This window comes from Schistocerca piceifrons, chromosome 9, assembly GCF_021461385.2.
Source record: "Schistocerca piceifrons isolate TAMUIC-IGC-003096 chromosome 9, iqSchPice1.1, whole genome shotgun sequence".
Lineage (NCBI taxonomy): Eukaryota > Metazoa > Arthropoda > Insecta > Orthoptera > Acrididae > Schistocerca > Schistocerca piceifrons.
In genome coordinates, this window is record NC_060146.1 from 206,403,126 (window position 1) to 206,417,603 (window position 14,478).

The window sequence follows — 14,478 nt, forward strand, 5'->3', positions numbered from 1 at the left end:
AGGGAGACAGTCATTGTAGAAATACAGTTTATGCCCATTGGTCTAAATGTGGAAAAACGTACATTAATGTGGATGAGTAGGAAGAACAAACGTGTAATGTTTGGATACAGTATTACTAGCGTCCTGCTCGACACAGTCAAGTTGGTTAAATATCAGGGCAAAAGATGTGAAATGCAACGAGCATGTGAGAACTGTGGTAGGGAAGGCAAATGGTCGACTTCTGTTTATTGGGAGAATTTTAGGAAAGAATGGTTCACCTGTAAAGGAGACCATATATAGGACACTGGTGCAGCCTATTCTCGAGTACTGCCCCTGCGTTTGGGATCCGTACCAGGTCAGATTGAAGGAAGACATCAAAGCAATTTAGAGGTGGGCTTTTAGATTTGTTAGCGGTAGGTTCGAACGACACGCAAGTGTCGTGGAGATGCTCAGGGAACTCTAATGGGAATCCCCAGAGGCGAGGTGATGTTCTTTTCGAGGAACGCTGTTGAGAAAATTTAGAGAACCGGCATTTGAAGCTGACTGCCACACAATTCTACTGCTGCCAACATACATTGCACGTAAGGACCACGAAGATAAGATATGAGAAATTAAGGCTCGTATGGAGGCATACGGACAGTCGTTTTTCCCTCGCTCTGTTTGCGATTGGAACTGGAAAGGAAATGACTAGTACTGGTACGAAGTACCCTCTGCCACACACCGTACTGTGGCTTGCGTGGTATCTGTGCACATGCAGAGATACTACTGGTCTGCCACATTTGAAGAGGAGTTACACACCAGTACAATGTGCCTTCCTTTTGACACTTGTTGCAAACAGCCCAACACTTAGGGAATGAAGCACACTTGTATTGGATGAAACAGTATGGGTAAAACGAAAGGGGGCACGCAGCTGCTGTTGTGACACAGCCTGTTGCTGCAGTGGCCGTAACTGCACACACACACACACACACCCACACACCCACACACACACACACACACACACCCACACACACACACACACACACACACACACACACACACACACACACACAGTAGTCTGATTGCCTGCGGCTTGTGACACTTCAAAGGACTGTGCTATTTTGAGCACATCCCTAAACGTCAGATTATCACATTGAAATGCTTTTTTGCAGACTTCCCTATCCGCGGCCAGATGAATAACAACACCGTGCACGATGTGATCAGCATAGGATTTGTGATGGGTACTAGTGACAAAAATTACGACAACGTCTCAACACGTTATGACGTGTTCTGTCACAATAATAGGTTGAGATAAGCTGGTTGGTTCTTGCAAAGGTGCAAGTTGACACAACAGCTAATACATGTGCAGCAAAAGCCAGGAAAGAAAGAAAGAAAGAAAGGCCTACACAAGTTTGCATCGCCCACAGGAAAAACCTGGAAATGTTGATGTAACTATGTCTCGTAGCAGTCCAAATCTTCAGCCGATTCACTGTATGCCGTAAAGGGCAACGATTGTGCCGACGAAAAAGCAACCTGCTGCGAACATGCAGATACCACTTGACTGAGAGTGGTGGCGAAATCTGGCTGTCGTTTGGCAAAAGCTTGCTGGTGGGCAGTGATGTGTTGGAGCATTTCTTCTGTGGAGATTTTTGTCAGTCGAGATTTTTGTCAGTCGATTTAGCATTGACACTTAACACACAGGGAAAACAAATCCTCACTCGTCACTGAGTTTGTTATAGTGAGAACAAGCACAATTTGCAAAATATAGTACCTTATAGAGCAATACATAAGATACAGGTACTGAATACATTGACTAGACATGGTGAGACAGGGTACAGAACAGGCCGAGCACTTGTTTGTGATCACTGAAATAATACTGTTTCTTTGGCGTCTCACCATAGTGCGCCAGGGGGCTGACCCGGGCGGCCTCTGTAAGCGGATCTGTGAACTGTACAGGTGCGCAATTTGTGAAATTCCGCGCGTCAGCAGTAAAGGTGTTGTTGTTGTTGTTGTTGTTGTTGGTGGTGGTGGTCTTCAGTCCAGAGACTGGTTTGATGCAGCTCTACATGCTACTCTATCCTGTGTAAGCTTCTTCATCTCCCAGTACCTACTGCAACCTACATCCTGCTCAATCTGCTTAGTGTATTCATCTCTTGGTCTCTCTCTACGGTTTTTACCCTCCACACTGCCCTCCAGTACTAAATTAGTGACCCCTTGATACCTCAGAACATGTCCTACCAACTGATCCCATCTTCTAGTCAAGTTGTGCCACAAATTTCTCTTCTCCCCAATTCTATTCAATACCTCCTCATCAGTTATGTGATCTATCCATCTAATCTTCAGCATTCTTCTGTAGCACCACATTTTGAAAGCTTCTATTCTCTTCTTGTCTAAACTATTTATCGTCCACATTTCACTTCCATACATGGCTACACTCCATACAAATACTTTCAAAAACGACTTCCTGACACACTAGAATGGTAGGGTTGCCTTTCTTTACTCTATATTCTAAGATAAGTCGTAGGTTCAGTGTTGCCTCACGTGTTCCAACATTTCTACGGAATCCAAACTGATCTTCAGGTCGGCCTCTACCAGTTTTTCCATTTGTCTGTAAAAAATTCGTGTTAGTATTTTGCAGCCGTGGCTTATTAAACTGATAGTTCGGTTGTTTTGACATCTGTCAACACATGCTTTCTTTGGGATTGGAATTATTATATTCTTCTTGAAGTCTGAGGGTATTTCACCTGTCTCATATATCTTGCTCACCAGATGGTAGTGCTTTGTCAGGGCTGGCTCTCCCAAGGCTATCATTTGTCTGCTCTGTCAAACTCTTCACGCAGTATCATATCGCCCATTTCATCTTCATCTACATCCTCTTCCATTTCCATAATATTGTCCTCAAGTACAAGGGCGAAGTAATGGTACGTCAAGGATAAAACGAAATTATAAGACAAACAATACTGTAAAGCTGTCCAACTCCTCTGTACGAAAGGTTCTCCGAAGTGTCTGCAGAAATTTAGTGTTCATGTTCACAAATTGAAAGCAGGTATACACAAAGTGCTCATTGTCTTTATATGACTACAGAACCGTTGTTGATTTAAGTGGGCAACTGCAATAGCTGTGGAATATTTGCTAACAGCAACAGTAATTAAGATTGTCTTTTTCCCCCAATCATTTTGTTTTGGAAAATTTATTTTAATCCATTGCTACATTCTAATTATTCTAATCCATTGTTACATTCCATTGCTACATAACATAGATCACATTTTCTTTTCTGTTACAGGGGCACAACACATTTTTAATTGATCATTTATATAGAGTTGCTTGTATACTAGTAAATTTCTCGTTTCATTGCTTCTGAAAATCCATATTCTTGCTGTTGGTCACTGAGCCCATCAATGCTATATTGGAGCACGAAAACTAAGTTGCTACTCTTTGCTGGTGGAACGTTACGGAAGTGGCAGCACGCTGGTCTGACTACTCTGTACCACAGCCTCACATAGAGTGCAACTAGTAGTGGAACTGCGTAGAAACATGGTGATCTGATGTAATTAACAAAAATGAAACACTGCACTCATGTTTTCTCTGCTGCAATACCTACAATGATACAAAGCATCAATGCTCACCATGCATAGCCAGAACAGGAGCTCAAACCCATGAGTCAATCAGTATGAAATGAATAATAGTAAGGTGATTGTTTCACTAAAGAACTGTTATCTGTCAACATTTGCCACAATTTCTTCATTGAACTCTGAATGTTTTTCTGCCATAAATTTCTTTAGGTATGAGGATAGGTGGAAGTCAGGAGTGCAAAGAAGGTGAATTGGGTAGATGTTCTAGTGAATCTTTGACTTCTTTCTTGGCAAAGCACTTTTACTGAATGTACAATTTTTTTCTTTTTTTCCTCAACCAATGCCTGTTTTCATGTTTTTTCTCATCCATTCAGTCTAGAGGACTTTCTTTGGAATAGTGGACACATCACATTCACAGTAGCAAGTAAGACCACATAATCATTTTTTAAATAATCCAAACTTCACTGAGTATTTTGTTTTTGCATTTGAATTTAGTCAGTAGTCAACAAGCATAGTACCAGTCTTGTACATAGCTATAAGCTGTTGGTGTACAGTAGAATCTAGTTTATCCAGCCTAATGTAACGGAAAGTCTAACCGGGTAATAAAAAAGCCCAATTGGCGAAAGTTCTATAAATTATCTCTTCCGGCCCCAATTGTAGCATTCATACACCCCATTTTTATACCAAACCCAGTTGTATTAACATTTTCCTGACTTCTTATGTAATACATGCTAGTTATAAGTGTTTCTTATGTACATACTGCACCCTTCCACAATTATTACACAAAAGATAATACACTCTGCATTGTAAAGTACGAATGAATGATTACACACATGAGAAAAGCAGACATAACAAAAAAGATGAAACATAGAAATATGAGGTTTTCAAAAATGTGATAGGTGACTGTGTTCCTTCTTTAGCCCTCTTCTGTGCTGCACTTACACAAATAGGTGATACCAGTTTGCTTTGCTTCCTCCTGCTCATTAATGTACTGCAGCACTGTCTCAGTTGTCTTGAACCCTTCTGAATGTGGGATGAGATTTCTGCTGTCAGCTAAGTTGGCCTCCTCCACTTGGGTTACCTCCCCATGTCAATCTTTGCACCATTTCTATAACATCATTGTAAGTTAGTTCATGAACTTCATCATTTGCCATCCATTTGTGACATTGTCTCTGTTGACATCCTCACAGCCTGGTATATTTTTGAGCAACGAAACAATACCGTCGTTTCCATCTTTGACTCTGGTTTCACACACGGATTCAGAGTTATAAGGCCCACCTTACTTTCCTTGGAAGAAAGACAACATAGTTCTCATGAAAGACTGTTGGGTAAATGTAGGGAGTGCATGTTTGATGGAGGCTGCAATCGTTCTGCTACCACCACTATATACCTCCTGTGGCGGCTCATGAGAATTAAGTAAGAGAGATTAAAGGACTTACGTAGGCACGTAGATAATTATTTTTGGCCTCACTCAATATGCAAACGAAATTGGACAAAAATGTCTAATTTTGATACAAAGTACCCTCTGCTGCGCACTGTACAGTGGTTTGCGGAGTATGTATGTAGATGTAGATTCATGTGCCAAGCAGAAAATTTTTCTCTCTGCCTTTCTACTGGGGAAGGTAAGTATGTTAATGTGGTAGACGAAACGAGTAGTTAAAGAAAAGCCACATGTGTCGTTTGAAATTTTCCTCGTTTTTATGGAAGAGTTGTTGTTGATACATCTGTCTTCACATGATTACTGTGCATAATTTCATACGAGTCGATATGTTCCTATCGCAGGCTGTACTTTTTCGGCGGCTTCGGCCCCCCACCCAGCTACGACCCGCCCTTCAAGCACGTCATAGATCCATCGACGAGTTCACTCTACGAGCGAGGGTGGAGCAACCAACTGGTCTGCTACTGCCCGCAGACAGATTCGTGGTCGTGGCCAAAGACGCACGGCCGTTGCCCCGAACCACGTGCGGCGCATGCTGCTGACCGCACGGGATCGCGCTTGTACCTGTTCGGTGGGCGGTACAGGGGCAGACGAATGTCTGACCTCCACTGCCTTGACCTGGACACCATGACTTGGAGTGGAGAGTGAGTTGAGCTAAGTTATACAAATTCCTGATATCTTTGCAATAGTTAAGAGTACCCTATCTATGATTTAGTACATTACTGTTGATGCTTTGAAAATTTGTCAAAATATGAAATAAGAGTTGCATGACTGATAAAATGTGAGAAGTGACATAAAGCTAGTCACAGTAAGGAACCATTTGAAGAAAAAAAACACCACACACACACACACACACACACACACACACACACACACACACACACACACACACACACACACCTGCCTTTGCCTTTGCCTTTCCCCAGATGTCTACTCTCACTGCACCCAAAATTGTTGTTGTGTTATAAGTTCTTTATTGTTGTTACCTGATAGTACTCATTCAGTGGTTATATCAGTTCAATTTTGAGATGTGTTATGTAAGTATGACTCGAAAAACCAACCTTTGATCATTGGAACAAATTATATAGCTGTGATTCTTCAGTTTCTCTCGACATATTTCTTGCTCGAACAGTTCATAGGTGTACTGCCAGTCCATAGTGTCCAACGAGCACAATATTTCGGCGAGCAGATATGTCGCCATCGTCAGGTGCGCTGATGAACTGAGCTCCTGAGACTGGGCGGCTGTCCGGCTGTCTTAAATCCCCTCCCCCTGCGAGGCATTCTCTCCGCAGACCACGCCCACAGCCACGCATCGGTGGCCACTGAGACACTGGCATCGGCATCTGTGATGGCATTGGTGTAATTGCCTGTCCAACCTGGCCACCCATTCATTTTCTTTGCTGAGTATCTTTTTAATTAGACTCAGTGCTGGTTCCCATACCTTGCCGAGTTTATAGCCGCAATCTCGGTTAATGAGTCTGTCCCTGGTATGAATTTCGATAGCCTCTCTAATGACGCTGTCCCATTATTTAGATGTCTGTGCCAAGTCCCTGGAATGTTGGTAGACCATTTCCATACCAGGGTCTTGGCACAGACATCTAAATACTGGGACAGCGCCATTCGAGAGGCTATTGAAATTCATACCAGGGACAGACGCAACCACCGAGATTGCGGCTATAACCTCGGCAAGGCATGGGAACCAGCACTGAATCTAATTAAAAAGACACTCAGCAAAGAAAATGAATGGGTGGCCAGGGCGGACAAGGCAATTACACCGAAGGCACCACAGACACCAACGCTAGCGTCTCAGCGACTGCCGGTGCGTGGCCGCGGGCATGGACTGCGGAGAGAACGCCTTGCGGGGGAGGAGATTTAAGACGGCCGCCCGCCCTCAGGAGCTCAGTTCGTCAGCGCACCTGACGATGGCAACATGTCTGATCGCTGAAATATTGTGCCCGTTGGACACTATGGACCGGCAGTACACCCTGGACTGTTTGAGTAATTATATAGCTGTTTACACATAATAGTCGCATATAATTAATTTAAATGTTGTCATAGATTGTTTCATAACTAAAAGGGAAATGTCTTGAGTAAAAAGTGCTGTAAAGAAAGAAAGAAAGCATGGCAATAACTCGAAAGGTAGAATATCTTACGGTAAAGATGTGATAGATTTCAGACAGGCTCAATTAAAAGATGTGCCTGTCTGCAATGTAATGTGTCATCCTTGTAATAAATAGCACTCTATCTTTTCTGTACATTTTTGATGTTCCAGCCTGGAGTTTCCATCGTTCAAAAGGTAGAGTGCAAGAAGTACAATGTAACTTCTTTCTATTACAGTCTGAACAATAACCTCCAGTGCGCAAAACCTTGTGGCCGATCATGGCACAGTCTAACGTTCATCTCTCCACAAAGGGCTATCTTGTACGGGGGTCTGAACCAAATGAACACTATTCTGAGTGAGTATTAGAATTCCCCTTGGACATAAAGTAGTTAAAAAAGTGATTACTGTGGTAAAGTTAGTGGCTAGTTTACAGTACTTAATGTATTTTTTTTTATTTCAGCTGCAGCTATTTTGGCAAGGGCCACTTGTGATTATTGATGTAGGAACCACCCATATCCAAAAAATCCTTTTGCAAGAGACACAATATAGGCATGTACAGAGCTGTCACTGACAGCAAATGATTTGGGGGGGGGGGGCATGTAGGTAAAAGCTCATGCTCGCTTACTGGCAGTCAGGTCATCAGCCCACCTCATGGCATTGTGGTCGACTGACAAAATATTGTGCTTGTTCTGAAACTGAGATCTGTCACACCCGGGAACTTACTGCATATTTCCAAATTATTTGCAGCAATCGCCACTTTTCTTTCATAAATGAAGATTTACTAGAAATTATCATCCCATATGACATCAATAAATGGAATATGTGACATATGCAAGCTTTCAAAGTTCTTTGCTCCTAAAGTTGACAGTTCCTATTATGTCAAAAGTAACTGAATGTAAATGTTGTAATTACTGTGATATATCCTTTTTTTCCAGTTTTTGATCAGTGAGAACAAACATAAAACCTTCTTTCTTCCTCATTTTTTCTTGTTGTTGAATGTGCGGTATTTTTGGCTGCACTCCAGCTTAAACCACAGAAAACTTTCATAAGAACGTAAATTATAATTTCCTGTACAATTGTTTGTGTACTTAGCAGTACAACAATGCTTCGTCATCATCAGCTACTTACTCTCCTTCCTGAGTCTGGTAACATGATTGATCACTTATTAAAGAGCGAGAACAGAAGTCCGTAATTTTCTCTCTTCTCTGCAATTTGTGCTGTTTTGAAATTCGTGCTGTTGCGAAATTCCTGGCATTAAAACTGTATATTGGATCAGGATTTCAAGTGTCGTTTTCTGACATGAAACTAGTCTGTTCATTGTTGCAAACTGCACAGTATATTGAAACTTGCAGACCAATTCAAAGTTGATAGGTGGAACACAGTGTAGAGAGAAATGTTATAACTACCTGTAATGCCAGTTCAATAGCAATGAATGAAAGCCAGAAATGTCTTGGACACCAAAATGCAATCCGATAGAGTTCCAAATCAAAGTTCGGTTGTAGAAGGTTAGATAATAGGTGTATTAGAGAGTAAGTGTAATTCTGATTTCAATAACAAAATACAAACTACTCTATCTGCATGCCATCGTGGGTATTTATTTCTGGTAGAAGGCTGATGGCCATTACCGTTCGATACGCAAACAGTCAGCTTTCAACTGCCAAAGGTGGAACTGTGAGCTGTAGAAATAATGATGCTGCCACTCTGAGTGTCTCTTGTATTTCCAGAGTGACGGGATGTTAGAAGCTCTCAAGCCTGGAGCTTGTTTTTAGTGGGCAATGCTTTATCTGAATTACTTGTTCAGGTATGACTCACAGTCTTATTCTATCAAGAAGTTTGAAAACAGTGCCCAATTCAGTTCAGTGTAAAAGATTCATTCTGGAAATAGTCCCCTAGACGGTGGTCAAAGCCCCCTTAAGCAGTCAAACAGTTTGTCTAATGTTAATACTTTGCAAATTATTTGGCTGCTCCGTTTGCTGTTTCTTTAAAAAATAGAGTTTGAGAGAAATTTTGATTGATGGTAGGACATGTTTGTGTTGACTTTTCACCACACATTTTTAGTGAAAAAGAGTGTTACTACAATTTGTATCACTGTTATCGAAGATAAAAACAAAAGAGGATTGGCAATTACCAAAATGATAGAGCTGTTGTGTCTTTTTCAACCATATACTACCCGGGAAGATGTTGAGAAGAAAATCAATATTTTATCCACAACATACAAGTGGGAATGCAACAAAATAAAAAAAATCAAAGCTCATCGGTTCTTCTGCAGATGATACACATGTCCCCACATTGTAGTTGATAATGAACTTTCGTTGAGGACCAGGGAGAGGAGAATAAATGTTCGTCTACTTGTGTCTTCATTTTCAGTGTGAGTGTGAAGTAATTCTAGCAAGTTGTCGAAAGTTTGACTGTACAATGGAAGAAAATTGATGTCCTCATCATGTTTGGAGTGTAATATTTCCTGTGGCTGATTTCCACAGGTATATTTATCTCTATATTCGAACCATTTCTTGCACCAACACCTTGTTTTCTTTTTCTTCTTTATACACAGTGCTAAAGTCAAGGCAAGTAATGCTTTTTGTTTATTGGTAGCCATTCTGACTAGTGTCAAAATACTTCACAACACTATATACTCAGTGTGACAGCTGCTTCAGAGGTGAGGTTAAATTTGACAAACTTGGTTGGTACATCTGCACACTTGTATGACAACACTATGGATAGGAAACAGTGAATTTGTTGAACAAGTCTGGTGATTACCAGGGCATTTAAGCCGTTGCTCCAAGATACCTTTTCTTCTATGACTGTTAGTCCATAGCAGTAAGGAGAGTTTCTGATAAGTTTAGAAAGTAAGAAACAGGTACTGGCTGAATTGAGGCTGAGATGGCGCTTCGTGAGTCTTGCCTGGATCATTCAGATGAAAATTATCACTGCTTGTGAAATGCGAGGTTATGCTGTCACTTTGCAACAACTTGAAAAGTACAGGATAACTCTCACTCTTCCCTTTTTTTATATTTCTTTATCTTTTTAATTTAATAGTAACCAAACCACACACATCTATTCACAAAAATGTAATTTCTTAGTAGGATGTTTTCATTGCCATATTCAGTATGTGGCTGCAGATGCCTTTCACACAGCATACAGTGCAAGGCATGCAAAGATTATGGTATGGTATTCAGTTATGTACATGCCTAACAATGATATTAGTGTCATGACTTTTTAAATTACACCTATTTTAAAAATCTGTTATATCTAATGTGTTGCAAACATTTAAATTAGATAGAGTTGATTTTATATAACATCTGTTTAATATTTGTTTTTTGATTATTACATTTTCTTTTTAACGACATCCTGTGGCACAGTTTCCACAAAATATGTAATTTATTTATTAAAAGAGCAGTCATCAAATATTTTGAACAGACCAGATTCTTGTGTTTTTGACATTTCATTACCACATTCATGTGCACAAAGTCAGTATCCAGTCAACGGCATGGAATGTACAGAACGTGAGAATGTTGTGTAGCATTTGTAGATTTTTCGTAACAAAGAGTGCCTTGTAGTAATACTAATGTATCTGGCTTACCCTGTTATCACTGGGAATTGTTTTTATAACAACAATGAAATATATTAACATTTGTGAAATCTACAGCACTAAGGACTGAAATGAGCTTTATGTAATAGAGTGGGATTATGTTGGACATGAAAACTTCATTCAAATGATAATCCAGTTAATTACACAAACAGGGAATTTTTTAATTATCTAATGTGAAGACAATAGTTTTTAATAAAATACTGTGAAACTCGTTTATCCAATGTGCTCAGCTAAAATGCCTTACGGCTACAATTAACCAATTTTGACTCTGTGTGCTAAGTGACAATCATTGCTACTTACAAAATGTCATAGTAGTTATTTAATACTATATTTACCCCAGTATAAGATCACCCTGAACGTAAGACGACACCCCTTTTATTTAAGAGGCTCCTTGAGAGAAATCTGTTTTTAATGTATTCTTATAATCAAAATTATGAACTGTTTTATTGGCAAAGTAGCTGCCATAAAGTTAACTTTATACCTTTTCTAAGCTTAAGTCATTTATTGATTGTCTACATATTGATAATACTAGGAGAAGTAAAATAAACAAAAAGAAATGGTTTGCATTAATTTTCAGACCGTTCGATTTTCTACCTTTCTTGCTTGCTAATCCTGTAGTTTGCGGTATCACTGTTTTTAATAATAACCACCATCGTATTCCTAATAACACAGCTGTGAAATTTATTATCTCTGTTATCATAAGCATTTGGCTGTGTCTTCCGCATGTGTTGCTATTTCTGATTATGGTGGGGCATGGAAACACAGCTGCTTTTTTCCAAATACATATCAGATTTCGCTTCTATACTGACGTGACAATGTTACAGTGTCTCTTGCTTCCAGGCATATAGCTTGCCTGCCGCTCTCTCATTTGCTGTGTAGAACCAGCTGATACACCCCATTTTTACTCCCTTCATAATTCATGGCAAGAGTCGACAACATTGCAGCAAGAAACACACAAGTAAGACACTGTCCCATATCAATACTTTTGATGCCTCCTGCATACTACAAATGGATTCAGGCAAACTGATGTTTACCGTAGTAGATGTAGTTTTCCTGTAAGTGATTCTAGCTCTCAGCCAAGCTGGTGTCACTGTTCCCCTTCCATAGTGGTGAAATTGAGAAACTGTAAAAAACTGACTGCAATATCTTCTGCAATATGTAACAACACCAGCCAGTACATAAATAAAAGATCACAATTACGAGTCAGTCTCATTCTCAAACTTTTGCTTGTCCTGCTGTCTATTGATATCTGTTGGTATTATCTCTGTGGTGCCTCTTGCCACTGTAATTTACTCTCGCGATAAGAATTACAGTCAGTTTAACATAATTTATTTCCTTTCCAGAATGAGAATGCAGCGGAGTGTGCACTGATATGAAACTACCTGACAGATTAAAACTGTGTGCCGAGTTCGAGTCTCGGTCCGGCACACAGTTTTAATCTGCCAGGAAGTTTCATTCATTTCCTTTGTTAGACATTTCATTCCAGGCTGATGTTCCTCTTGGTTCAGCTGAATGTCACCATCATGTTCTAAAGCTGATTAAAAGCCAGTAATGTTTTTACCCAATATTCTAATCATGAGCAGCAACTGGATTTCTCATTGGCAATCCACTTAGTAAATCATTACAGTCTCTCGTAACCAGATTAGATGTTGGTCTGAGTTCTGAATCAGCTAATGTTTTTTGAAGAACAACATTTCTGTTTTTGAACGTTACCTTACTTAAAAAGCGGCATTAATTTTCGTACACAGTATCCATACACGTGTGAGAATGTTTATTGCAAATCTGATCAAATACAACAAATTTTGTAATATGATATAATTTAATGTTATTTCCTCCTATGTTTCATAAAATTGTCAGATTTTAAGCAGAGCAATAGACTATAGTAGTGGCTAGATCACAGCTCCTCACATATCTCTTGCACCAGCGCCACGCGAGTCAGTGTCATTGATTGTTCAAGCAACGTCTATACTGTAGCAAATGCCTCAGTGTATCGGGAAATCTCGAGCCTGTTGGAATGTGAGTATCATTTGCCGTGTCCTGCCCTTTCCGAATTTGTTAAAATAAATCTGCACATGGCCTATTGCCAAAGCTTCATCTCTAAATCTAAGACAACTCCTATATATGTGAGACAACCCCTATACGACAACCCCTATATACTCTACTAAACAATGTAGGAATGTTGACCTCAGCAGCAACAGTTTAATCTGCGAATATAAGACAACCCTGTATTTTTCGAATGACGAATTTGTGGAACAAACCTCATCTTTTAACTGGGTATGTATAGTATATATGATGTTAAGTAGAACTGAAAATTATGTCATCAGGAAATTTGAATCATATCAATATCATGTATGTAACAACATTTAAAAGTGGCAGTAACTTGTCGGGGCTAATAACTCCAAGTCAAAATAATTTATTTAAGATGAAGCTGTCGGCAACCCAAAGGTTCGTTTGAGCACAACAGTGCTTTACTGGGCACTGTCCCACAGGAAATGCTTTGCTCTTGTCTTTCTCCTATCTTTCAGCTGACTTACCAAACCAGCTAGGGCGAGACCTACAGTTTAACACAGACTTAGAGCCGATGAGCAACTCGGTGTTTCTGACATCGACAAACATTGCTGTAGGTGAAATAAGTGGCAGATAAGTCCTAGGACTGACTGCATATTGAACCCATGATCTTTGGATTTGTGTAGTCTGGCAGAGTACCACTGGACCATCGAGACACATCTGGCAGGGGGTGGGTGGGTTAGGGGATTGACGAATGATGGAAATTTACTGTGGTGTAGCTTTGATTACTAATTGTGATTGATGAGGAACTGGGAACACCAGTTCTCATTCTAATGATCAACATTAATTTTTTTTTCTTGACATTTACAGCTGAAGCTGTTACACTCACCATTAATGTACCAGAATGTGTACCATTCTCAGTGAGAATGTTTTGACATATGAGTTGATGGTCTGTGAATGATTACGTGACCCTCCCACTCCGTCTAGATTCATTTCGTCCACTCTTAACTTGCTGACCATTTAGTTATACCCTGCTCTGCCACACTTAGATGTTATTTAACTTCATCATGTTTACATACATTATTAAATGTTGTTATTTATTTCCTTACTGTTCTTTCTTCTCACTTATAAAATGTAAGACAATAATAAAAGGAAAAAATGGAAAAAGTCAAATAATAGCACTAAAAACAGCAATAAGAAAAACAAAAAACTGGTCGTAAAATAAAAGTATGTTTTCCCATTTGTAGAGTTCTATGCTACTACATAAAGACAAGACATTGTTACCAAAAATCCCAAAAAGGTTTTGACCATTTTACTTCAGATTTTTACAGTAATCTAATAAACATTCAGCTTGACATATTTAACAACAATTTACAGGGTTGCTGTTGTAACCGACTGTGAGAAAAAAAAAATGCTATGCTATGCTGTGTAGATGTGCGTTTCTTTTTTCTTTCTTGCAGACATTTTTAACTGTGGTAGCAGGGCATTTGAACCATTAGACAAATCACTTCGTTCACCAATTTTCTTTATTGTTGCACAAAATTTTACACAAAAATTGTATACACAGCAATGTGCTGTTTTGTTTTATTTATAGTCAGCTTTAACAGAAAACATGAAAGTTGAACTGATGACTAACTTTGTAATCTTACCCATTTGCATATTAAAACTATGTGAAATGCTGTCATGGAAGTTATATCCTCACTGGGAGAAGGAGATAGACAAAAAATAAAGTTAAGACAGCGAAGAGATCTTGGCACACTCTTCAGTTTGTTAGAATTCGCCATGTAGTGGAGATGCTGAGTCGCGATAGGCA

At 39.7% G+C, this 14,478-nt stretch overlaps 1 protein-coding gene across 4 annotated transcripts in view; it reads left to right on the forward strand.

Annotated features, from left to right (window-relative positions):
* LOC124717379 (kelch domain-containing protein 2-like) overlaps positions 1-14,478 on the forward strand; it is a 108,748-nt gene that overhangs the window by 68,428 nt on the left and 25,842 nt on the right. For all 4 annotated transcript variants that reach the window (XM_047244221.1, XM_047244222.1, XM_047244223.1 and 1 more), the window contains 2 exons: positions 5,313-5,612; positions 7,306-7,424. In XM_047244221.1, the coding sequence (XP_047100177.1) occupies positions 5,313-5,612; positions 7,306-7,424 (419 nt within the window). The remainder of the gene's footprint in view (positions 1-5,312; positions 5,613-7,305; positions 7,425-14,478) is intronic.